General features: G+C 33.6%; 3 protein-coding genes and 1 long non-coding RNA gene across 5 annotated transcripts; 2 read left to right on the top strand and 2 right to left on the bottom strand.

Moving 5' to 3' along the window:
- Window positions 1-3,769: 3,769 nt before the first annotated feature.
- On the top strand, window positions 3,770-4,387 carry LOC107640389 (uncharacterized). Its single transcript, XM_016343913.3, has one exon. The coding sequence runs from the start codon at window positions 3,770-3,772 to the stop codon at window positions 4,385-4,387; it is 618 nt and encodes a 205-aa protein (XP_016199399.3).
- Window positions 4,388-6,190: 1,803 nt separating this feature from the next.
- VPS34 (vacuolar protein sorting 34) lies at window positions 6,191-14,996 on the bottom strand. Its single transcript, XM_016346966.3, has 18 exons — window positions 14,399-14,996; window positions 14,026-14,122; window positions 13,474-13,567; window positions 12,729-12,881; window positions 12,435-12,644; window positions 12,070-12,248; window positions 11,299-11,446; window positions 10,961-11,056; window positions 10,308-10,443; window positions 10,096-10,217; window positions 9,369-9,563; window positions 9,006-9,176; window positions 8,642-8,779; window positions 7,825-7,979; window positions 7,355-7,498; window positions 7,101-7,248; window positions 6,848-7,029; window positions 6,191-6,661 (listed from the first exon to the last, which is right to left on the bottom strand). The coding sequence occupies exons 1-17, from the start codon at window positions 14,511-14,513 to the stop codon at window positions 6,892-6,894; spliced, it is 2,439 nt and encodes an 812-aa protein (XP_016202452.1). The 5' UTR covers window positions 14,514-14,996; the 3' UTR covers window positions 6,191-6,661; window positions 6,848-6,891.
- A 49-nt stretch (window positions 14,997-15,045) lies between these two features.
- Window positions 15,046-19,126, top strand: LOC107643355 (uncharacterized). 2 transcript variants are annotated; one of them, XR_015883811.1, is made up of 6 exons: window positions 15,050-15,223; window positions 15,393-15,516; window positions 16,388-16,605; window positions 17,510-17,700; window positions 17,996-18,101; window positions 18,673-19,126. It is a non-coding gene; the product is annotated as an uncharacterized LOC107643355 (long non-coding RNA). The 2 variants fall into 2 exon arrangements; XR_015883812.1 differs by lacking the exon at window positions 15,393-15,516 and having other exon boundaries at window positions 15,046-15,223.
- Window positions 16,008-22,287, bottom strand: LOC107643352 (polygalacturonase At1g48100). The gene is made up of 7 exons (XM_016346969.3): window positions 21,323-22,287; window positions 19,490-19,621; window positions 18,693-18,914; window positions 18,558-18,602; window positions 18,262-18,469; window positions 17,451-17,641; window positions 16,008-16,773 (listed from the first exon to the last, which is right to left on the bottom strand). Exons 1-7 carry the CDS (start codon window positions 21,767-21,769, stop codon window positions 16,381-16,383), a joined length of 1,638 nt encoding a protein of 545 aa, XP_016202455.1. The 5' UTR covers window positions 21,770-22,287; the 3' UTR covers window positions 16,008-16,380.
- Window positions 22,288-24,020: the final 1,733 nt, after the last annotated feature.

The following is a 24,020-nucleotide window of genomic DNA, read 5'->3' as shown; positions in this document are numbered from 1 at the left end:
TTATACTCCAAATTCGTGGTTTCTAGTTTTATAGGGTATGAAATGAAGTTAAATTGGTCTAAGCAATTAATTTGTGAGAGGTTGTCACCAATCAAAATTTTGATTAGAAGAATATTGTATTACCAGTGTTTTTTTTTGGAGTTGACAAACTACTTAACATTTTTTTGTTTTTCAACCCTTGATTTCTTCTTCCAACATTTTTTCATTTCTTATGCCAACCAATATAAATTTTGTGGAAATTCCAATTACCTGCTATGAATTAAACTTGAGAAATTGTTTTCTGATTATAAAGTAAAGCAATTTATCATTGTTGTGTTAAAAAGTTATTCTTTTATGCGTGTATAAATTTTCAACCAATTAACACTGTTAAAAAAATTTTGTTTTCCCCATTTGAACCTTTTTTCATTAATAGCTTCTTTATTTTGGTCGAAAGAAATTTTAAGTAAAGTCCTTATTCCATAACTGCTTCTTAATTTTGTTCGGAAGAATTATTAAACTAAGTCCTTATTTCCTACACATCTTCTTAATTTGGTCAACAGAATTTTGGGTAAATTTCATTTGAATTTAGATCCACTAAATGTTGGATTTTAGTTTATAGGGTAAAGGGTGATCGATTACCCTTTATTTTAAAGGTTGATGTAAGAGAAAATATGAAAGAGAAGACATTAGTAAGAGATCACACTTTACCTCCTAAAGTAAAAATTCTAAAATGTCTTTTTGTGCTAGGTTTAGTGGATACTTAGTAAGCAAAATCAAACGTATTATAACTGCAAAACAATTGAAACATGTATCAATTATTAGAATTGTAGAATTTGTAATTATACTAACTCATCTAATCATAACAAAAATACTAGGATGAAAAAATCTACATGGCCGTGCTGATGAGTTTAATAAGTAGTTTATAATAGTCCATTCAAAATAATAATATTGGAAACAACAACGATAACATATCTTCATAACTTATTCAAAGTATTAAAAGTGACAACAAAAGTAAGCAAAATACATTATACATGAAGCCAATAGTGAATAATCATAGCATATCTCCTTTGATCTTCACCAATCTTTCTTCCTTTCTAGATATTTTATTAAAATATAATTTTGCTGCCTGAAGCACTTCCTAGCATTTCAAGTTAAACAGTTTCAATGGATTTCAAAACTTAATTTACTTGCATTAATAGCATTGGAAAGATAAAAGAGAAAGTTTGAAATTGATTTGATTGCTTTTATTGCTTCACACGTTACTAAGCAAGGGAAGTGGAAAATTAATTCATTTCATTCTTCATTTACATTGAAAGTTTTCTCTCTTCTCTCTCTTCTCTCTCAAACTTTCGGTCACTTCACAGAGAAAATATGGAAGCTAATGCAAGCTATCAGAAAGAAGAAGAAGCTAGTAGCAAGGCCATTGTGATGATGGCATCAAGAAAAAGAAAATCTGAAGTATGGTGTGGCTGAGATTTTTACCACAAAAGGTAAGATGTGGTGAAGTGATCTCAAGCTCTCCATACCAAAAATGGTGTAGATCCACTTCGGTCAGAGGAAGAAGATCCTTGGAGGCATGGCTCGTCTCTATCTTTGCTCAACCACTACAGGAGGTAGCTACTGTAACTATGTGGAGGATGAGACAGAGGATAAGAGCAGGAGGAGCTGTCATCATCAAGAACTCATCAAGGGCTAGGAATTCTTCTTGGAGTGCAAGTCAAGATGAAAGGCCCGGATTGATGAAGATTGGTGACAAGGAAAGACACAGAGGTAATTGCATGTTGGGTTTTACATTCGGGTTCCTCTCCTCTCTCTGGCCGAACCGGTTTTTGCTTGAAGAAGAAGAAGATTAGCTTGGTTCAACAGTTTCAATCTTGGAGGCTTCCCCTTCTATAAATAAGGGAGAACAGCCAGGGTTTGAAGCAAGGAGAGTAAGCACAGAGTTCTCATAGCTACCTAATCTAACAAAAGTTCTTCTCCTTCAATGTTCTTCATTTTGTAATTTTTCTGTTTAGTTTTGTCTGTCTTGAGTCTCATGGAAAAAGGCAAACAGTGAGGTTTATAAGAAAAAGCCATAGAGCGGAAAAAGGCAGCATATACAAAATTAAAAGAAAAAGCCATAGATGTCCTAGAGGTCCTTTGTACATCTGTGTTGTGTTTCATGATTCTGTGGGAATCCCCTTACAAGTTGGGTTAGCACTTAGCAGTTGAAAGCTTGGTAGGTAACCAAGTCAAGTTCAGGATTGGGGGTAGATTCTTGACTTGTCCCGGATAGGAAGGGTAGTTCCTAGGGAAAATTGGTGTATGTAATCATGATGATTATAGTGAAATTCCATCATTGTTGTGATGGAAACTGGATGTAGGCTGCATTACACTTGGCAGCTAAACCAGGATACTTCGTGGTGTGATTCTCTCTTTCTCTTTTACTCCATTTCTGTTTCTGCTGCATAGGAGATAAAACTGAAAACTATTTCTTCGTGGTGTGATTCTCTCTTTCTCTTTTACTCCATTTCTGTTTCTGCTGCATAGGAGATAAAACTAAAAAATATTTCTTACCTGGGTACGAGATAAAAAGAAAAAGTCTCGTGGTTAAGTACAAGACAAAAAGCAAAAAGTCTCCAGAAGTTATTTCAAATGCCAGCAAGAGTTAACAATTAAAAGGATGCTAAGATTCAACTCCCCTTCTCTTAACCACTCATCATATTCTAAAATAAATCAAGTTGAAAAATCTAATATCTAACGAAAGTAAATAACTCTAGTCCAAAAAAGTATTATTTTAGTCTTTCTATAATTAATTATAGAGTAATTATTATTATATTTTTAACATAAATTCAACTTTCTAACTTCTAGTAAAGGTAAACAACTTTACTTATATAAGGGTATTTTAATCCTTTAATTCCTAAAAATTTGTATATTAGTTTTTTAATTAAATCAAAATTCAAATTTTAAATTATTCACGCAATCAAACAATTCTAATTCTTAAAGGGTATATTAGTATTTTAAAATTATTCTAAAAGGATTATTTAGTGGTTTAAAAATTAAATATAAAGATATTTTGTTTTTTTAAGATCAAATTCAAATTAAAGTATATAATCCCAGAGAAACTTTCAAACTTAAGGATTTGGTTTATGAGTTAAATCGTATAATTCATGTATTAAAGTATTTAGTTAAATTCTATTAAAGATATTTAATTAAATTATTTGTATTATCAGTGCAAAAATCAATAATATATTTTTTTTTGAATGAAAAAGTTTAACACAATAAATGAAGCAACGGAAAAAATCAATAATATTTACCAACAAAAAAAAAACAATAATAATACATTTTTTTTTACCAAAGATAGAAAACTTGAACCCGCAACTTCTTAATTGAGTATGGAGAGACTATGCCATTTGAACTATAACTCATTGGCAACAATAATAATACATTGTTCTCTTAATATATTATCAATACAAATGATTTATAAAATCTTTTTAATAATTTAAGATCTATAAAAAATATATAAAATCTATGTATCAAATCAGAACTAAATTTAAAATCAGTTATAATTGAGATAAAGATTTAATTTGTTAATAAAAGATTTTTTTTCCTTAAGCTATTAAAGAGAGTCAGAACTGTATAAAGGCTACCTAGCAATAGAATAAACGAACTAATTACTCGTTACCTTTCCATGGAATTCACCTTTTCTTCTTTGCAAATCACTCCCATTGAAGATCCAGCCATACCACAAGAGTTTTATTTTGGTGATTGCTTCTCCATCATCTTCAATTGCACCAAAAAATTGATCCAAATGATCGAACGCTCAAACCCAACTCCTGAAGTTGACTTTTCTTCTACTACAACTACAGCCAGTGAAGCAATCTTGGTTCCTTCAGACATCCTATGTAGTTGTACTCCACTCACAAATCTCAACAGAGAAGACACAGTCTTGTTACATGAAATCTTTTCTTCAATGCCTGTGTCCCCTGAGTTATTGGACCAAATTTTACCTGACATAGGCGAAACTGCAAGAAGGATTCTAAGTCGTGAAAGGTGTGACTCCAACACGCGGGAGATTGTTGTGAACCTTCATGTTACCACGTACATTGTTGTTCAAGATTCTGATATCTATGATGATGATCTCTGTCAAAACTTTTCTGAACTAGCACAATTCGTGAATCTGTTGGAGAGATCCAAAATTGATGAGCAAGATGATGATGCTGAATGCGCTATTTGCTTGGAGAAATTTGGCCATGGTAATGAAGATTCAAGTGTAGAAGTTGTTCGCACAAATTGCTCGCATGTTTTTCATGATCACTGCATGTTCCGCTGGCTCCGAGGTTGTTCCAACTGTCAGTCGCCGTATTCTTGTCCATTGTGCCGCTGCATCATATTTCCAAATTCACAGACACAGATAGATGATGAATAGGCTCATCTTCACCATGCTATATTCCACTTAATTACCAGGCTTACTCACTACAACTTGAAGGAACCTTTCTTTTTTTAGTGTTCCGTAGCTTCTTTAATTTGTTTTAATTATGTAGAATTATTATCCTAATTGTTAAAATGTGAATAAATAGTAATTTTCTTAACATAGGATAAATCTTCAACCTTAAAAGTATAATTCTAATAGTTGTTTCGTTAAATCAGTCTGTGTAAATTAACTTTACACAAACAATAAGAATTGGTTAATTTGTCATGTTATTCTGAATTTTCCTTTTATTAAACTTGAGTGTTTTTGAAGATAATTATCAATTGCCTTCGTGTCTTGTTGCACTTTTTTTTTCCTTTTCTAACATAACAATCCTTAATCAAACAATTAACAAGAAGATACCTTAACAGAATAATATTAATAATAGAATAATATTACATTACTAACAAGAAGATACCTTAATAATATTACTAACAAAAGATTTGTACATTAAAAAAATAACATCCAAAATCTATATTGTTTCTCCAGATTTATTGTAACTCAAAATCATTAACCTGAGCGTATATATAAAGATATAAATTATTCTTATACGTTAAAAGCTAACTAAGCTTTAATATAGTTTCTGGGCATGTTGCTATTGTTTATATGCAGGTATCACTACTTCACCAGTGCACACAAATAATTATATTATATCATTATTGTTGTGCATTACAAAATCATTTTCATGAAAAAATAAAACAAATTCTGTGTTGTATCAGAAATAAAATAAAATGTGTTATGTCATTGTCACCAGCACTCTCATATACAATCCTTAAAAGTACATTAATAGTTTTTACAAGGTGGCGTCTAAAATCAATCCAAAATATTTGAAACCAGAAGGAATGATCCTGAAAATATTCATGCCTTCTGATGAAAGCAACACTATTAGATCAATATACAGTATACAACCCTTAAGTACTAAATTTTATTAAATACATTAAAATAATTTTATATAATTTATTTTTTAATTAACCCCTGTTAATAGTCTTTATTATCAAATATCTAAGTCTTCATTTATTTTCACTTTAATGTAATTTTTGGTTTTGCTATCAAAATTTCTTTTTACTCACGTTCTCAAATATTTTATTCTCACTTTTTTTTGGGTGTCTTTTTTATTCTCACTTTATAAAATCCTATGTGCCCCTTTTGTTTTCTCGTCTATATAACGTTAAAACCAAAAAAAAAATATTATCTAATTAAGAAGTGTCAAATTAGAATTTTTCGTTTAGCTAATGCGTGAATGATAAGCAGCAATGGCTACTATGAGGAGAATTGTTAAGGAGCCAATATTTTTATTAATATTAATTAATGTTTTGAACTAACATTTTATTTTTAATTTTTTATACCATTAAGATTTAAAATTTATGATTTAATTTTAAAATATCTTTGTTGACCAAGTATGAACCAAAAATAATAAATTTTATTAGTAATGTAATATTATTCTATTATTAATATTGATCAAACAATTAACAAGATACCTTAATTAACATCAATATTGATTCCGCCGTTTCAGTTATTATAGTTTGATTAAAATCAACTAAAAAGACTTTAAACTATAAAAAAAAAATAAAAGAAAAAGGTGTGCGTTCAAGACTATGTAGTATGTACTCATAGTTCCACTTAAAAAATGTGTTTCTCCTACTACCATTCGGAATATCAATTAGGTGACTTCCTTTTCCTACTCATCTTTTAGGAAATTTTGCAATTCGATGACAACCACAATCAACCATATTAGCTTGTCTTGTAAGCTACAACTATCTATTTTATCTTTTGAAACACGTAAAAGAGGGGGTCTTCCCATATAATCTATTATTTACATAATATGAAAATTCAGAATTTAAGTTTATGATATATCAAGGCGCATACACATACACACGCCAACAAGGACGACACAGCTATATTTATTTACAAGAAATGTACATCGAACTGGAGATAGACTTTCTTTAAAGCTAACAAAATGATTAGTTACCATTTGTTTGGAGATGCTAGAGTTTTATGCGTTAAGCTGCCATCTTGAGACTAATGCAGGCAGAAGAATGACAGATAACTAATTTAATTACAGTTGGAGACAATACCACTGCCTCCAAGATACCTAGTTTAGAAATTAGAACTGCGTGTATAAGCTAACTGCACAGTTTAGTAGGATTAAGACCTGCCTCTGATTATAGAGAAGAGAGAACTGCATAGGATGATGGAGATGCTTTAGAAAAAGCCTTTAGACAACACCACATGCTGCAAGCAATAGAGGAAAGGTTAGGACTAGGGAACAAACCCAACAAAAGAATAGAAAATGCAGAATCAGTTGCCAATAATGATGTGCCTAGTGTCTCATTTTATGTGCAAAGGGAATATGCTTCAGTGACTTATGATTCAATTTGAAAGCTCAAAATCTGTGTTTGGAATACAGCTAGAAATTACCTGGCTAATTACAAAGGTGAAACAACACGCAATAAATATTGGGGTTACCGCCAATACTGTGCCCAGCGATGAATGGTCTCAACCATTTGTGGGAACAATGCACTCACACTCTCGTTGATGAGATCCTGAAAAAAGTGTATGCTGGCTTCATCGTCCAAGTCCAAGCGAAACTTCTCTTGAAGCTGTACAGCAAGAAAGTCTAAGAACAAAAGAACAGTAACTGACATAATTATTGAAAGACAAAGAAGCTTACCTTGAGGATTCCTTTTTCAGGATCAGAAGCTATGTCAGGAATATTTGAACCCGCCATCAAGTAAAACAGATTTAAAATTAGGTTACTGGATTTCCGAAGAATGTTGTATGCTTCACAACAATAGGACTTGAACCTTGTATAATATTGGCTGCGGGGAGAAAATGTTAGCAATCACTACATTATCTCAATAACCAAAGGCACAAACAACGAGCCATTGTTTTGAATCTGAATGAACTATCCCATGGAAACTTTACCTTTCAGCACCACCCATAGCCTCAACCATTTCCTTGCAAAGCTTCATCGGGGGTGGAAATGGCTTAGGATCTCGCCCAAGGATAAAACCAAAATCAACATGAAAAAGACGTCCATCATCTCTAAGGAGGAGATTATCCAAATGCCTACCAAATAAAAAACTCACTTCAAGCAGGATAGAATATGGATTCCATGAATAATGTAGCATGCTCATTTGATTAAGTATAGAATATATGATACTCTTTATTGAAATTGCAGAGAAAGAATTGGAAACAGTTGAGCTGCATAAATGAAAATAGAATTTGTATCCAAACATTAAGACTAGTTTATTTAGAAATAGGTAAGAAACCTACTTCCTTACTTTTATCCTTCTCTATTCCCCTTTAGCCTTCATCTTCTTTTACCAGTGGACCAAAGTTACTACAAACAGCTAAAGGAAAATTGTTCGCAGTTAACAAAAATAAACAATTACCTGTCTCCAATACCAAGTATATATGTGATAACAGAGTAGCCAGCACAGCTTTTTATAAATGTTTCAAGACAAGTGGCTGTAATGCCAAAAGGTCCATGGTCATCAGGATGAAACTTCTGCAGGTAGCTTACGATACTACGGTGCTCCGATAGAATCTAGGCAGGAAAGGATTGCACATCAGTATAGAAATTCAAGGCTATACATCCAGCAACCAACCAGCTTATTTACTGAATATCAAAATCTATATCCTAGAAAATTTCAAGGGGGGAAAGAATGAGTTGGATACAGTTAATATGCAACTAACAAACTTCAAAAGCCTATATTTCAAACAGAGAAAAGGACTAGCAACCTTTCCGACGAGAGAACCAAAAAGAAAAAGAAGAAAAATGTTTGCAATCAAACATATAAACTTGCTCTGACATAGTTGTACCCAAATATAAATTGACGTCCATGACCATGACAAAACACACATCTAGGCATTTCCAGATATGTTCAGTGTTTTCAAAGAAGTTATAGGATAAATTATTAGAGAAAAATACTCATTTTCAACTCCTTTTAACAAATATTAAGTTATTCACAATGTAGTGATGTGCTGGGATATATCAAATATGAAATAAAATGAAAATAAGATTGGGAATACTAAGACCAAAGCATTAGCTTAACAGGTATGTGGTTACTTGCAAAGTAACAAAGGTTCACTTCTACATTAAAAACTTTATATAGTGACAAAGGAATCTTCAGTCACCAAAACACAAAAGGAAAAGGAACAGCACTGAATCCAAAATAACAAAAGAAACAACACTGAAAATTACCATACCTGTGCTAGCGAACGGGATGGAATGAATTCCAGCATGCCTTCATCTTGCCCAGTTGCTAGCACCATGTATGGTGTTAAGTGCAGGTCAAGATTTTCCAACTTAAGCAATCGATCCATTAGTGATACCATTTGAACAACCTACAAAACAGAATTCATGTAATGAAACTCATGCCTTCAGAAGATTGATCTATAAATTCAAGTAGAATTCCTAAGTGTGTGCATAAGCAGACAGGCAAGCATATGTTTGGCAGTGCTCAAATGCACACGTACACAGGTATCTATGGCAACTGTATTTAGAGCAGAAGAAAGAAGAAAGAAGAAAGAAAAGATAAAGGGGTGGAGAAGTAATGTTTTTTAGGAATACCAATTGGTCCTGTCGAATGTCATCACCCTTTTTAAATATGATTTTACAGGTTCCACCATTTGCTGTTCTAAAAGTAAGCCGCAAAGGATGCAGCGCACTTTTAAATATTGACGACTCTGAGGGTACAATCCCAGTGATGAGGACACCAGGCGCCAGAGGTGATCGTATTGGCTGCAATTGAAAGTAGCGTCAATACATTTGAAAACTTTTCTAAGATTTCAATAGATATAATTACTGGAAATACATTGGTTAAATACAAGAGATTAAATAGTTGTCTTAACTATAAATACCATTCATTGAAGTAAAACTGTAAACAGACAGATAAAAACAACAAATGACCATGCCAGTTCATAGACTAATTACCTCATCAAAATAAGTAAGCTCACTAAGAAGACCAGATAGCAATTGTCGGAGCTTTTCAATCTTCTTCTGTGTATTGCCACGGACATTCCTCACATCTCTTGTGATTGAACACAACTGAGCAGTCAACTCTGTCTGACGCACCAAACTCTGCCAAAGTTTAAACCCATCTTCCTCTCCATTCACACCAGCTGCCATCTGAAACAGGGACTAATAGTTTAATTTCAGAATGAATACATTTATTTTATTACACATCACAATGATGCTGGATACAATCCAAGATTAATAGGCCAAACTATATTTTCTTCAAACATTTATTGCATGTATGCGACAAATGACATCACAACGTTTTAATTAAGCAAGAAACCATTTTTTTTAAGAATAAATGAGTTTCACAGCAAATAACTAAATATAGATAGGGTGGTCTTCGTCAAAGTTTTCATTCTTAAAATCAATAAATTAAAAAAAAAACAACTTATTCAGAGATAACGACAAATTTTAAAAATGTCAGAATAACATGATTTTGTGATGTAGGAGTATAAATGAGGTAAAAATGTCTTAGTTATTAGGTCCAAACTAGCACAAGAAGAAATATACAATATCTTTTCAAGCAATATTTTTCAGATGCAGGTAGAAGAAGGGTACAGTCTACATATTATGACAATGAGAACCATAGACACAAAAATTACTGAAGCAAATGCTCATGAATAAGAAATTTATGAGTTCACACCTTCATCATATTCTCCTCCAAGATCTCGTAAGTGCAGTAAAATCGTTTGGCATATGCAGGGTCATAAAGTTCAACAGCCACATACCAACGAAGGAAGCTTGCCAATTCAATATTACGTAATGCTGTCAGAGTTAAAAAGGTTTCCTTCATCAGACAAACCAATTTTAATTAGAATCAGAACATGAACTTGCTCTTAAACCATCTGCACATACCACGTTGGACAAGGAAATGAGAAAGGCGAGATTTGTCAGAGCGCTCAAACCTAAGAGCCTGAACCAGCTGAAGCAAGTAACATTCAAGCTCCTCATCATCAGCTCTTTCAAGAACACTAACAGCATAAGCACGGACCTGAATAGATACAACTGGATTAGGCCTTATATAGCTCTTAAAGGTCCATATATTACTCCTAATGAAACTTTGAATCGAAGGTGAGATATTAAGTTATATATCTAGACCGAAAGCATGGGCTAGGAATGCCTTGGCAATTTTATCCCTACAACTACTGTTGTGTTAATTTGATGGCTTCCTTTTGGTGTTCTATTCATGGCTAGTTCATGGGAATCACAATTTCTAACAGGAAAAGAGATTTGCAGATGTGACATAGTCATTTGTTCATTTGTAAATAAAGGACGAAATTTATTAACATGAAGAGAATTGTGCAAAACGACAGGAGGATGAAAGACCCTCCTAACAAGAACAGGCAAGTACATACAAGAGGCAAATATTGAAGCATATATTGTCTCCTCAGTTCTCACCCTATTTGTAATTATCCTCTCTTCAGTATGATAAACTTTCTCTTCTCTATAACCATTATTCTTTTCGGGTAATATTGATGGAGGAAAATTCATGTATATGTCAAAATTACCTCTTCACTTTCAAAAACAGGAGACAGAAGTTCAAGTGCATCAGAAACATCAATCATTTCCCACTTTCCCATCAATTCTAGTGCTTGTTTTGCTTCCTGAGATGAGATCAGCATTAGAGGATATGAGAATTGGGAACCACTCATTGATAATACATTAGCAAGTACACAATCTATTTTCTAGGTTATATTATTCATACATTGTCTAGTGAAGATGAGTTGATGTATTGAGGCTACAGCCAAATTGTCAAAAGAACTCATTGCTTTAAGTGGCAATGTTATCACTCACCCAAAACCAATAATATAATATCTATTACCAATTCCCAAAACAACAGGCTAACCTGAACATCGCTCCATTCAACACAACGAAGGAACTTTGTGAGAGCCCTCTTTTCAGACATTAAAGAGAAGCGAAATTTCCATAATAGCTGTCTTTCATCTCCACTCAAAGTCCTTGTTGGTGGATACTTCAGTATCCTCTGAATGGACCTAGACATTAAGGAGTCAGTAAAATAGTTAGACAATCATTTTTATGCTAGAACATAGGCATTAAGGTGTCACTAAAATAGTTCAAACAATCATTTATACACTAGAAATTATCTTAAGTACAGTACTAGACCTCCAAAATTTTCTTTGGATAACATTTGGATGCCATAAAAAAGCATTGAACAAATGGTAATGTCTTCTGACATTGCAAAAATCCAAAGATATATTTTTACCCATATTTTACAAAGTATTACTGTTTAGAAATTACGGAAAAAAAGCTAATTAAATCTGAATCCATTTAGTTTTGAGATGTTAACCACCAGAGACCAAAGTTTGGTAATGCAGGTGCTGAAATGGGCATGGTTACACATCTGATGTGCCACATGTACAACATAAAAACTGTTCAAGATTTAAAAAATAAAATAAAATTAAAGAAAAAAAAGAAAACTTCTCTTTGAAGTGTCCAATCTTCCCAGGTTACTTGAAACTTCAGTAGTATGTCAATTGCTTTCACTTTTCAGTTCATAAATGTCGAGAAACAAACATTTTAAGTGCAGAAGAGGTCAAGCCCACCGTACAGTCTTATGATAGATAAAGTAGCAAAGTAAGATTAAATTTGAGCTTACTTTCTCTCATTTGAGCTTGGCTTTAAATCTCTGTCTATGACACCACGGGTCAAGCTTCTGGCCAACTTTAATTGTTTGTGCTCAGAGGGATTTATCTTTCCCACTTCAGGGTCCCAGACAATAACAATATCATTTGTTGAAGCTATAGGGGATGGCATCAAAAAATTTGCACCAGATTCCTACGTATTCTAACAAATAAGAGTTACAACATCTGTAGGGATCTATAATAACATTTAGTATATAACTGGAAATATTCCCCCACCCCCCCCCCCCCAAAAAAAAAAAACACACACACACAAAATGGAATGAACATAATAATAATAATTAAGCACAAAAAGATAACTGACATTCGGAGGCAAGAATACCTGAAAAACAACCCGATGCTCAAAACTACAAAAATCTACAACCAAGTACAAATGAGAACTTCCATTTTTTAAGCTTTCACGTTCCTTGATTTTCTCCATTGTTTTAAACGTGAGGCGATCTAGCCAGTCCACGCGTGGAATCTGACCTCGCTCGTACTTGTTCACAAGCTTTTCCAACCGCTCTAACTCACCACGCTCATGCCTGGGGACCTAATGAGGACAATCCATAGTATATTTATCAGCATAGAGGATGGAATGATGATAACATCTAAGATCACTTAAAATGCTAATCACCTTTCCAGGTGTACTAGTAGGGAATGCTCCATCTGCCTCTTTTCCTGGCCAAAGCCTAAGCTTTTGCTTCCCAGTTTTGAGCTGTTTTTTTCTGTTAAAGAGAAGAATTGTGGCTCCTCCAACCAATCCGTCACCATGTGAAACATCCCAAACCTATTCAAACAAGAATATTGATAACCATATCAAAATTCAAAATCATATTTTGTAATAAATTTTGTAATCACCCAATTACATAACAAAATAGCTGTTAAGAAATGAACGCAAGCTGGATAACCAACAGTGCTAGAAGCAAGTAAACATAACATTTTAGACTAAGGCATAGGAATAGGTATTTTGAAGAAAAATCAAACGGAAATTCACAATAAACTCTGGTGACATTTAATTTTCACTATTGGGGTGTAGAAATATTCTTTGGGGATTTGACTTATATTAAATTCTAAAACTTCAAATGTTCTAAAATTTGGTAGGCTAAGGTAAAGTTAATGTTTCTTGACTGAGTGTTTTAAGGATTTTAATTCACAACAAAATCGTAATTCTTATGGAATTATAAGAAGGCTATCCATCCTTTGTCATTTTATTTACCATGTTATTGCTCCCTACTAACCATGCAGCAATTAGAGACAAGGCAAAAAGAAAAAAAAAAAACCTGTTTCAATCATGGATAAATGCAACAAGTACAAAAGGAACTCCAAGATCTTGTTCTATCGTGCTTGAAGTAAGCATGTAAGCCTAAGTTGCCACTTACAGTGAAAGTTAGTTGTGATTGAGCAGTTAAGTCTCGATATTTAGTTGTCAACGTGATGAGCTCATTCCAACAATATGGTCCTGAGGACTCCAATCTTCACGAGAAGAATTGTAGATATCAAAATCCAAAGATACAGAAAATTGTCAGCAGAAACATATCAAATCCCTAATCTAGTAATAATTGTCAGCATAAACATATCAAATCCCTAATCAAGTAATAATTGTCAGCATAAACATATCAAATTACTGATGGAGTAATAAACATGAGCTACCTAACAGGAGAAAACATGCTAACAAGAAGAAAAGAACGAGAATCCCATGGAATTTGTACTTAGATTAGATCTCCAATATTTTCAAGAGAACATCTATGAAGTTGGAGAACACATTATAGTAACAGTAATAACAAAAATAATAGTAATGACTAGGACAAAAATCAAAACCTCCATTCCTCCCATCCCTATAACTGTTCTGCATGTGAGATTCACTATCCAGGAGATAAAGATCAGAACTTCAACACTAAAAAAGCTGTCAAATTTGATATTTATAAAATAACCTTGTTCTCGTGGGAAGGCCAAATTGTGCACCATCAATGTATAATGCACACTCAACATACAACTCTCCCGTTCTATCTTCTGTAGGGACATTACTTTCTGCATTTTGAAAAACAAAGATTCAAAAACCAAAAAGGAACACAGGACCAAGCACATTAGACTAATTCACAACAATATTCTACTATATTATACTATACAACGTTCAATCACCATGCTCAATAAATCAATGAAACACGGCATTAAAATGATAACAGATAACAATCCTCAATTAAACTGACTAATTAACCAATTTTTTTTTCTACAAAAAAAAAAAGGAAAAACAAAACTCCGAACAAACTCAAATTAGTAATATTGGTGAAGTTTGGTAAATTGAACCTGAATTGGGGGATTTGACGGGAAGGGGCAAATGGCCTTCAAGGCGGTCGACGCGGAAGGTGACGGGGAGATTAATGTCGCACGAAAGGAAGAAGCGGAACTCGTTTCCAGTCATGTGAGCTGAAAGGGATTGTTTGTGATTCAGGTGCTTTCTTTTGCTTTTTCTTAATGAGGAATTAGGGTTCTTCTTCTTCTTCTACTCCAAGATAGTTTTAGAGGCAGTTTTTCCTGTGTGTTGCCAAAATCGAAAAGAACATAGAGTAAGCAAATGGAGAGAGGAACAAAGTGGCGGCAGAGAGCGGGGCAACGAGACTAGGAGGCTCAAAAGATAAAAGCGGTCGTGAGAGGCAGCGATGGCAAAAGAGGCGCATCGACAATGTCGCCGGCGATATGGCAGCCGCGAATGATAGTGAAGGGTGAGATAAGTGGGAAACCTGGCTAAACCGAAACCTAATTAATTTGGTTCAACCCGATCGCGTGACTCGAAAGTCGAACGTAACACTAATCCGATTGACTGACTAGAGTATAGACCGGGTAAGACTATTTATTTTTCCGTTTTTGTTTTTGGTCACGGCCTGGTAGGCCAAGGGCAGAGCCCAACAAACAGAACCCAAACCCCACAAAACCCGCCCCGAAGATCCTCCTCTGATCCTTTCGACTGCTGGGACTTGAGGAATTGGTATCCGTGGCGACCAACCCACAGGGCGGACCTTCCAGTGGCCGCCTAGTCCAGCTCCAAACTCGTTGCAGATTCAATCAGGCCGACTCTGGCCCAAACTACGGCCCTACACCCCAGCGAGTCTACGATTACCCATTTCAGATAAAGTTAACCTTCTATTCTATTCTATTCTTTTTTTATGAACAAAAACAGAAATACATGAAAGAAAGTCTTGAAATCTAATCCTGTTTTATCTTAACTAATTTAATTACGGGTTAAATATGATATTTGTGATACTTATAAAATAAAATTAAATAATTTTTTGGAGGGTAAAAGCTCAATTGAAGTCAAATTCACGTGAAAATGATATCTAGGAGCTGTTAGATGAAAATTTAGTCAAATCAATCAAATCATTTAAGGGCTTTCCGCAGCTGAATTTCCACCTTCTTTGGAGTTATTGGTAAGAGCATTTTAAACTTAACTTTAAAACATATAAAATTGACTATAATTATGCACTATCGTTATGTATGTACTTGCTCTGATTCTTAAATATGATTCCATGTAATTCTTAAATTTAGGAGATTCTTGGTATATAACTTTTTCTTTTATTTTTTATTTTGGCGGATGATGATATTTTAGTTTTAATCCTGATTAGTTATTTATGTATTATTTTGTAGGTTTTGGTCCTTGCTTTCAGAGATGCTAATTTGATTTTTGGTCTCTCAAATTATCTGTTCTTATATTTTTTAAGTTTTCTGCGTTTTTCATATAGAATTTTCCCTTGTTTTTCAAAGAAAGATTGATCTCTGTAGTTACATTTAATTTAATTTTAGTTCCTCAAAACATTATGACAAGAAATCATAGGGACCTAGGATATGATGTCAAAAAAGTATTTTGTGAAGCCCACAAACAAAATTGTAATCCAACTTAGGTGTCATCACTCATCAACAATGGAATTCAAAGCTCATTTTTATTGCATACATAAATGCTTGGTACAACTTGTATAATAAGATCTCACACTAATGCAATTTGGCAAAGCTACAAGGCTCTGCCATTTCACAATACTTTTTGGCCTCTTGCTGATCGCAGGGCTTGTAATCTCTATATATTCTCATGATAATGATGATAATAATAATAATGGCAACCTAATGAAGAAAATTTCCTATAATAGAGGGCTCTGATAATAATGTACACATGCTTGCTTTCATGTCTAACTAGCTAACATTGTGAAGGGATATATCTAAAAACTGCTTCACCCTTCTCAGGTGATCCAACAATGAACAGCCACTTGAAATTTACATATCTCTTTCATTGATTTAATGGTTCAACAGATATCATGATCGGTTTGAATCCGGTTGCTCGATGGCTTCCCGATCTGTAAACAATCGATAGTAGGGACAGTGGGGGATCTCAGTTCTCCATAAGTCTGCCAGCAGAATGGATTACATAGATGGTATTGCTCCTGAACTGGTTTCAGCTCCACCTTGTTTAACGACACGTCCACGCATGGCAGGCTATCACTGCATGCGAAGTGAACCGGCTTTACCGTGTAAGTTCCCTTAATTCTGTCATAGTTGATTCCTTCCAGAGACACAGCTGATGTGTGGTTTGTGCATGTTCTTTTGTCACAATAGAATTGGTCAATCACAATAGGGAGTTGAACTTCAGAAACCTGTATGTTTGAGAATAGTACCCCCTGCACTGATCCTGAACCACCCTGCATACATTTTATTTGATTTTGTTCATCATACTCGGAAATGTTTTATAAGTAACAAAACAAAAAAGAAGTCTATTTTTACTGCGTATATAATTGATTAAATTACTCAGTCAGTTTCTGTAATTTTACCAAATTTGTAATTAAGTTCCTGGAGTTTAAAAACTTCCAATTTGGTCCCTATACCATTTTGAAAATCATTAGAATTAACATAATATTCTGAAAATGAGAGGACGTTTAGGTTTACACTTAAGTGTGGATATTTTCAATTTGAGGAAAAATATTCTGGTAACTCTAACGTCTTTGACACTACAAAGACCTAATTACAAAATTCAAAACAGTATAAAGACCCAATTGAAAGCTCAATAATGTAACATATATAATTTTCATCTTAGGGTAATGTTTGGTTGGCAGATAAAAATTGTGTGAAATACTCATGGATGAGTCTAAATGTGTTTCTCTGTTTGCACTCCAAGTTTCATCTTAAGGTAAGCCGTGTGGTTGTGGAGAAAAAATGGTGTGTAAATTATTCCGCTACATTTTTACTTTCATCCAAATATACTCTAATTTACTTTCACCTTTTCAGTGAACTAATTCAATTCTGTACTCCAAAATTTCCCAACTTGTTTACAAGGTTTTCATTTTGTGGTGAGAAATGATTTTGTACAAAGTGTTAGTACCTGCCATGTCTTGATTCTGACACCATTCATTGTGTTGTGCATGTTGACATCTCTGACAGTGATGTTTGAGACACAGGCTCTGGTGTTATCCTTCCCTAAGCTTCCAATGCTGATTCCATGTCCTGGCCCACAGTTGACATCGTGTACAAATACATTTGAGCACCCAGTTTGTATGGAAATACAGTCATCACCTGCACCATGGTTGAAATTCAGAACAATACTTATTAGCCAACTCAAAAACTACTTTATGGTGTGTGTTATATATGTTTGTGTTTGGTTTTGCTCGTGATGGAGCTTCTCATGTTCTATATCCACCCTGTGTTCTGCTAATTAGAGCTTCAATTAAGGGTTGATAGCAATGATGCAGTGAAAACTTTGTGTTTGACACGTGTCATGTAACTGATGGCGTGTAGCATTGGTAGTTTGTTTGCTTGCCATGTGATAGGATAATGCTATGCTCTTTTAAAACTAATATTTACTTTTTTTGTTTTGATTTGTTTTAAGTAACTTTATGTTGGTTGACCTTATAAGGTTTTTTTTTTTAGGTTTTTTTGTGCTTATCTAATCCTTGAAAAGAAGTGTTGGAGCAACGGTTGAGTTGTCTCCATATAACCTCAAAGCCACAGGTTCAAGCACTGATATAATTACCAGGTTAGGCTTCCTACATTATACATTTTGGATGTGGCCGTTCCCTGACCCCTGCATTAATGACTTGTGCACCAGGCTTATTCAATCATTTAGACTCAATTGTTTTAATGATCGTTGTAATGCTGCAATTACTTATACATAATTGAAGTCTTGAAGTAATTACCACATGCTAAGTTGCTGGTATGAATCATCACATCTTTGGAATTCTGAAGGTGAATTCCATCTGTATTTGGGCTGTTACCAGGGGATGATATGCTAACATCATGGACCAGAACCCCATTGCAGTTGTCAAACTTGAGGTGGCATTGAGGACTATTTTGAATTGTTATGCCTGTCACTACTGCGTTAAAACTCCCATAAAATCTTAATGCCTGTGCAAATTAGAAAAACAAGATTATGTTAAAACATTCCCTAAACTTGATTCAAAACTGTCTTTGTGGAGTTTCAAACTGATCTTACAGTTGGCTTGATGCTTGGCATTTTCCTCCCCATAGCACTCTGAACCTAGTATAGTTGAAGCATAGTACATTATTAGTTTCAATCTGTTGATATTTTGTCATGTAAAATTTTGTAGAAGTAACAAAGATAATTTACCGGCACCGGTGGTTTCCATGTGTGGTTTAAAGGGACTATGAGCTTTTCTTCACCATCTATAGGGTTATCAAATGGCTGGTCTTGCCACCAAACTGAGCCTCTTCCATCAATGACACCCTTTCCTTGAATGGTGATTCCCACCAGCTTTGTAAACTCCAGCCATTGTAGCAGTCCTCCAGACCAAGCATTTGCATTTGTTGGAGCAATAATTGTACCATCAAGCTGACACAAATAATTGTACCACCCTTATTAGCCTAGTTTGCATTGTTGCTACATTATTTTTATTTTTATTTCTAGTATTTAGAACTTATATAATAGACAGAATTGTTATAAATGTTTTAGAAATCATAAGGACTGTTAGTTGAAATAAAACAATAAGACTGGTTTATGTAAGTCAATACTCAACAGCATGTTTCATCATTTTGTCTACTCAATTTTGACAGTATTGTGTCACTAAAGTATTTTTAATATTACTGCTGTTATTTTTGTTCCAGCAAAAGATAAGGGAAAAGAAAAAGAAAACAAAAAAAAGATAGGATGGTAGTTAATGCAAAGTTTTCAGGACAAAATGCAATAACTGTTCTATGTTATGTAACTTTCTGAATTAGCAACAAGACATTGGCAAGTCATTTGTCTTTTGTTAAACCATGTTTTAGCCTGGTGATTTGGGAATATTGGGATGCGGATTAGGAGCACCCTTTGTTCACATGTTACCTAGTACCTACTACCTAGCCTTGTGTTTTTCCATTTTTTTTTTCTGCTGCTTTCAGTTTTGGTCGTTGTGTAACTTGTGTTACCTGAAAAACAATGCTTGGTTTGCAATATGGGCCTGAGAATGACATAGGTCCCACATAGAAGGTGTAATCTGCTGGGACTAGCATTGTTGATGCCTCTACCTTGCAAGCTGCTCCCCATGTGGCTTGGAATGCCTGCATTGCAATTGCAATGTAGCTTTTTCAATTTTATAAGTGGCAAACCATAAAAAACAAATAAGGTTATGAGATTCTAGAGTTTACTAAGTTTTTGTAGTGTTATGTAATGGTAAAATGTTAACTTGTGAACCCAATTTTAGAAGTTGATAAGTTAACTCAAAAAAGAGTTTAATAACCTTATCAAGAGCAAATTATATTAATTCGTGCTTACTGTTTTACTACTTTCTTTATTAAATGTGTGTAAAAGTAATAAATATGAAATCAGTTGCAATGATAAGTTGTTTATAACTTAATTAAAAGCTTTGCGTTCAAGTTATGGAAATAGGGGGAAAAAGTAATTTTTTTATAAATTATATATAATGAAAAGCATTTTAGAAAAGAAAGTTGGTACCAACTTTTTTCATATCTTTATTATATGTAGTATAGAAGTATAGATACTCGCGCAGTCGTGGAGCACAAAGTGAAAAATATTTCAACCAATAATTGAGTAACATTTTAGATAAAAATGTGTTGTATCAATTGAAAGTTGAAATAGAAGACCAAGTTATCTTATACTTCATGAACACTCCACAGCACAGTAACAAGGTTAGGTGTTAGTTTGTTCCTGTGGGTGTCTAACAATTATTGTGGGAATCATGAGTAACTGCCTGTGAAGGACGAGAATCATTCATCAAGTAGTGGGGGTCCCATCTCTTTGCTTCTGTTGCTTTGTCACCTATTCTATATATATTTCTCACTATTTAGCCTTTAATCTATGATATATTCTAGCCTTTTATGGTAAACTCTTTTATTAATAGCAATTATATGATTTGTGAACACTGATGCAGTATATATGCTCCTAATGAGTAAGACAAACGGCTTTGATAGGTGAGAATACTTGTATATGCATATGCTCCTTAATGCCATATTATTCTACAGTTAAATTAGGTAGATGAGACCATCATATTCACAGGTTAGTGAAGGAAAAGATTCTTATTTTGTGATTTCGAATCACCCTATCTTTTAGCTAGGAAAAGGGAAAAAATAAATAAATATTTACTCTCTTTTAGTCTTTTCTGCCTAATAAATAACTAAATAAGTGTATTTTTTTTTTTGGGATTGTAATAATTGTTTATTTAGAAATTTGAAGTAATAGCTTTGTTAAATGAAAATTAAAAGTATGAAGAGAGAAGAGTGTATATAAGAAAAATATAATTTAGAAAACATAATTTATTAATTTTGTAAACTCATATAAATTTATCTTAACATTAAAATAATTTCAATTACTCTCTCAATTTAGGTGTCTAATTAGAATTGGACACCTATTTTGACCAAAGTTGCTTTCTACTCTAGTAACTAGAGTGCCAAACATGGTGAAGTGACCAAAAGCAAAAAAATTTACCAAAAATTTTCTCTTACAATGCTACTTCCTTACTCCTTAGTAAATCCAAGACAACATAAAAATTCACAAGTGACAATGCAATGCTATAACAATGTAGTAAGCAGCATGAAAACTTGTATTTCTAACTATATCGGTAAAGTTCATAACTCAATAAGATTGCCCTGCATGTCCATTGAATTGTGATGAAAACACTGAATTTTTATGGAAAGATTTGAACCACACTAAAAACTTTTCATGTTACCTTGTAAGCAAAAAGCTAAATTATTATAACCAAAATGCTAGTGAATGTTAGACTCAAAAGAGTTCTTTCTTTTTACCTTTGTATCATCAGTGCTTCCATCTCCCTTAGCTCCAAAATCCAGCACATTGAATATGATAGAATGGCCACCATTGCAATCTTTCGGTGGCGGCGGCGGAGTCGAGGGTACGCCCACTTTCGGCTTGTGACTCTTTGGTGGTGGTGGTGGTGGTGGTGGTGGAATGGTTGTGTATGGTGGAGGATTAGGTGGTGATGGAGTACTCTTTTTATGTGTTGGAGGCTTTGACTTTGATGATCCTCCACCATGGTGATTGTGATTGTGATTGTGACTATGACTATGACCATAATAACTCTTACCTTTCTTCTTATACAGAGAAGATGAGAAAGCTCTGGTATGTCTCCAATGCTTGCCTCTTCTTGCAATGCAGGACTCAAAACTTGAAGACCAGATAAGAATTGCAATGACAAGCATGTAGGTCAAGTTCTTCATACTCAATCTACTCATTTTCACTTGTTATGTGGAAAATGGAAGTTGAAAAACTCTGAAGACAGCCAGAGAAAAAGAGAGAGAGAGAGAGAGAATATGAGAGTTTCTCTGTATTTCCAAAACAAAGTGACGGCTATGTTTATATAAGGAGTGCAATGTGTAATTGTAATCTGAAAATGCAGGCAAACACAAGAATAAATATTTTTGGTCATTTAACTAAGGTTTTGAGTTGTAATTTTGTAACTGGAAAATATTTCTTTGAAAAATCTATACTCAGCTGTATGAAATTCCAACTACGTGAGGTTATATTAGTCGAATTTTAACCCATTTAAGTTTGTCGGATGACTAGTTGACTCGTCTATTTAAATAAGTGTTATAATTTTAAATTCTGTTTTGCGTAAACAATATTTCATTGACTAACAATAAATCTTTAATTAGAAGTCAAATTCGCAACAGAAAAATAATAAGAAAATAATTCTTCATGGTTTCGGGTATTTGTGTTTCCTCCTCTTGCCTAGCTTTTCCTATCTTTTTTCAATTTTTTTTTTTTTTTGTGAATTTTGATTAGCATTTATTTCACGATCAGAAATTGGGAATGGCTGCTATTCTCTTGCCACGTATTAAAAAAGTTGTCACATGTGACTAAACCTTTTTTGTTTCAACAGAGGCTCTTTTGGAGTGAAGCAGAAATGAACATAAGGCAGAGGGATATTAGGATTATAGTTCTCTTGGACCAGGAAAAATACTAGTTCAGCTATGTGCCACTGCCTCCTGTAGTGACTAAACAACCTATTGGTTGTTGGGGTTACAATTGTCATTTAACTGTGCACACATATACACAGTCTTTCATAATTATTATTGGAGGAGGCCATCATAGCCGTATCTCCCTATTGATGTTATTGTCCCAATTTCTTTTTCATTCACAAGCTTAAAACATTAGTTTTAATGTGGATAAGATACATTTATTATTTGATGAAGCTAGAAAAGAAAATCATTGATCCTGAAATTGAAAAAAACCACATCATATGTGAATTTTGAAACAAAACTGAAACGTCACACATTGTTAAACCAGATTCAGTAATGTTGCTAAACCAAACAAAATGGTGGGTCTTGGTTTTCAATGAGGAATTATTATTAATATCATTGCACTTATCCCTATGATTACATTTGGATTATTTCTTTCCCTTGCTCATACAAACATTTACAAGTTGTGTAAATTACTTAAACATATAGTATAGTATAGTGTCTATAGTGTAATGCATCAAGATTTGATGGGAAAAGACAAAATGATACACGTGAGTGGGTCTAAAAGGAGTCAAGGGGCACTGATTATAACAGCTCTTAATGATCACATGCAAACTTCACGGGCCAAGACTTCTGTGTACTTTGTCTTCTTAATATGCCATGAGCCCACACTCAATTCATCACACACTCATAACTTAACATGTTTCCTCTAATTTCGGCTATTCATTTCATTCTTATTTGTTAGAGTGAATGAATTGAATTGAATTGAATAAAGGCATCATCAAAACTACTGAGCTCTTTTTTAGAGTAATCTTTAGGATATGATATGATGTTGCATATATAATTGAAATTTTAAAGGAAGGGTTTTGAAACAAATTAAACCACCTTATAAGTTCTAACGCCCACAGATTCTGCAGCTTTTTTTTTTTTTTCTTCACGGATTTGTTAGACAATATTTTCTGCGCAAATGAATAGGAACAAAAGAAAAAGTACAATGTCATGTTCATGCATTATTTTTGTGCATATGCCTTGCAAATCTATTCAGGTCCCCCAGAAGTGAAAGATTACAAAAAAAAAGTGATCAATTATTAGAAATTCATTGGCATTATAACTTATAAAATCAGTGTGGTTGGAAAAGCATTGTTATTGATTTAGTGTATGGTTAAGAATGTAAGAGTTACCGTACTATTTCTAGCAGAATCATATTCAGGGCAGGGTTATGGCATGATTTTTGAAATCATTGTCCTCTGCATGAATTATGAGGTTTTCATATGCATATAGACATTTATGTATCTGTTCTTTTATATTCTTGTTGTAAACGAAATTGGTACATACATTCCTCCGACTATATATAATTACATAGTTATACTGGTATCTTGTCGGACACTTTATACTCGTCAAATTTCATTTTGATTAATTATTGTTTATAAAACACAAATACACAACAAACACAAAAGAACAACGGTCAAAGAATTTATAAGGAGTATGATTTAAAATAGGCAAATTTTCTTGTGTCTTTTTATTT

This window comes from Arachis ipaensis, chromosome B5, assembly GCF_059453495.1.
Source record: "Arachis ipaensis isolate K30076 ecotype BB chromosome B5, ASM5945349v1, whole genome shotgun sequence".
NCBI lineage: Eukaryota > Viridiplantae > Streptophyta > Magnoliopsida > Fabales > Fabaceae > Arachis > Arachis ipaensis.
Note: the sequence above shows the minus strand (reverse complement) of the source record. Positions and strands in the feature narration are given on the sequence as shown.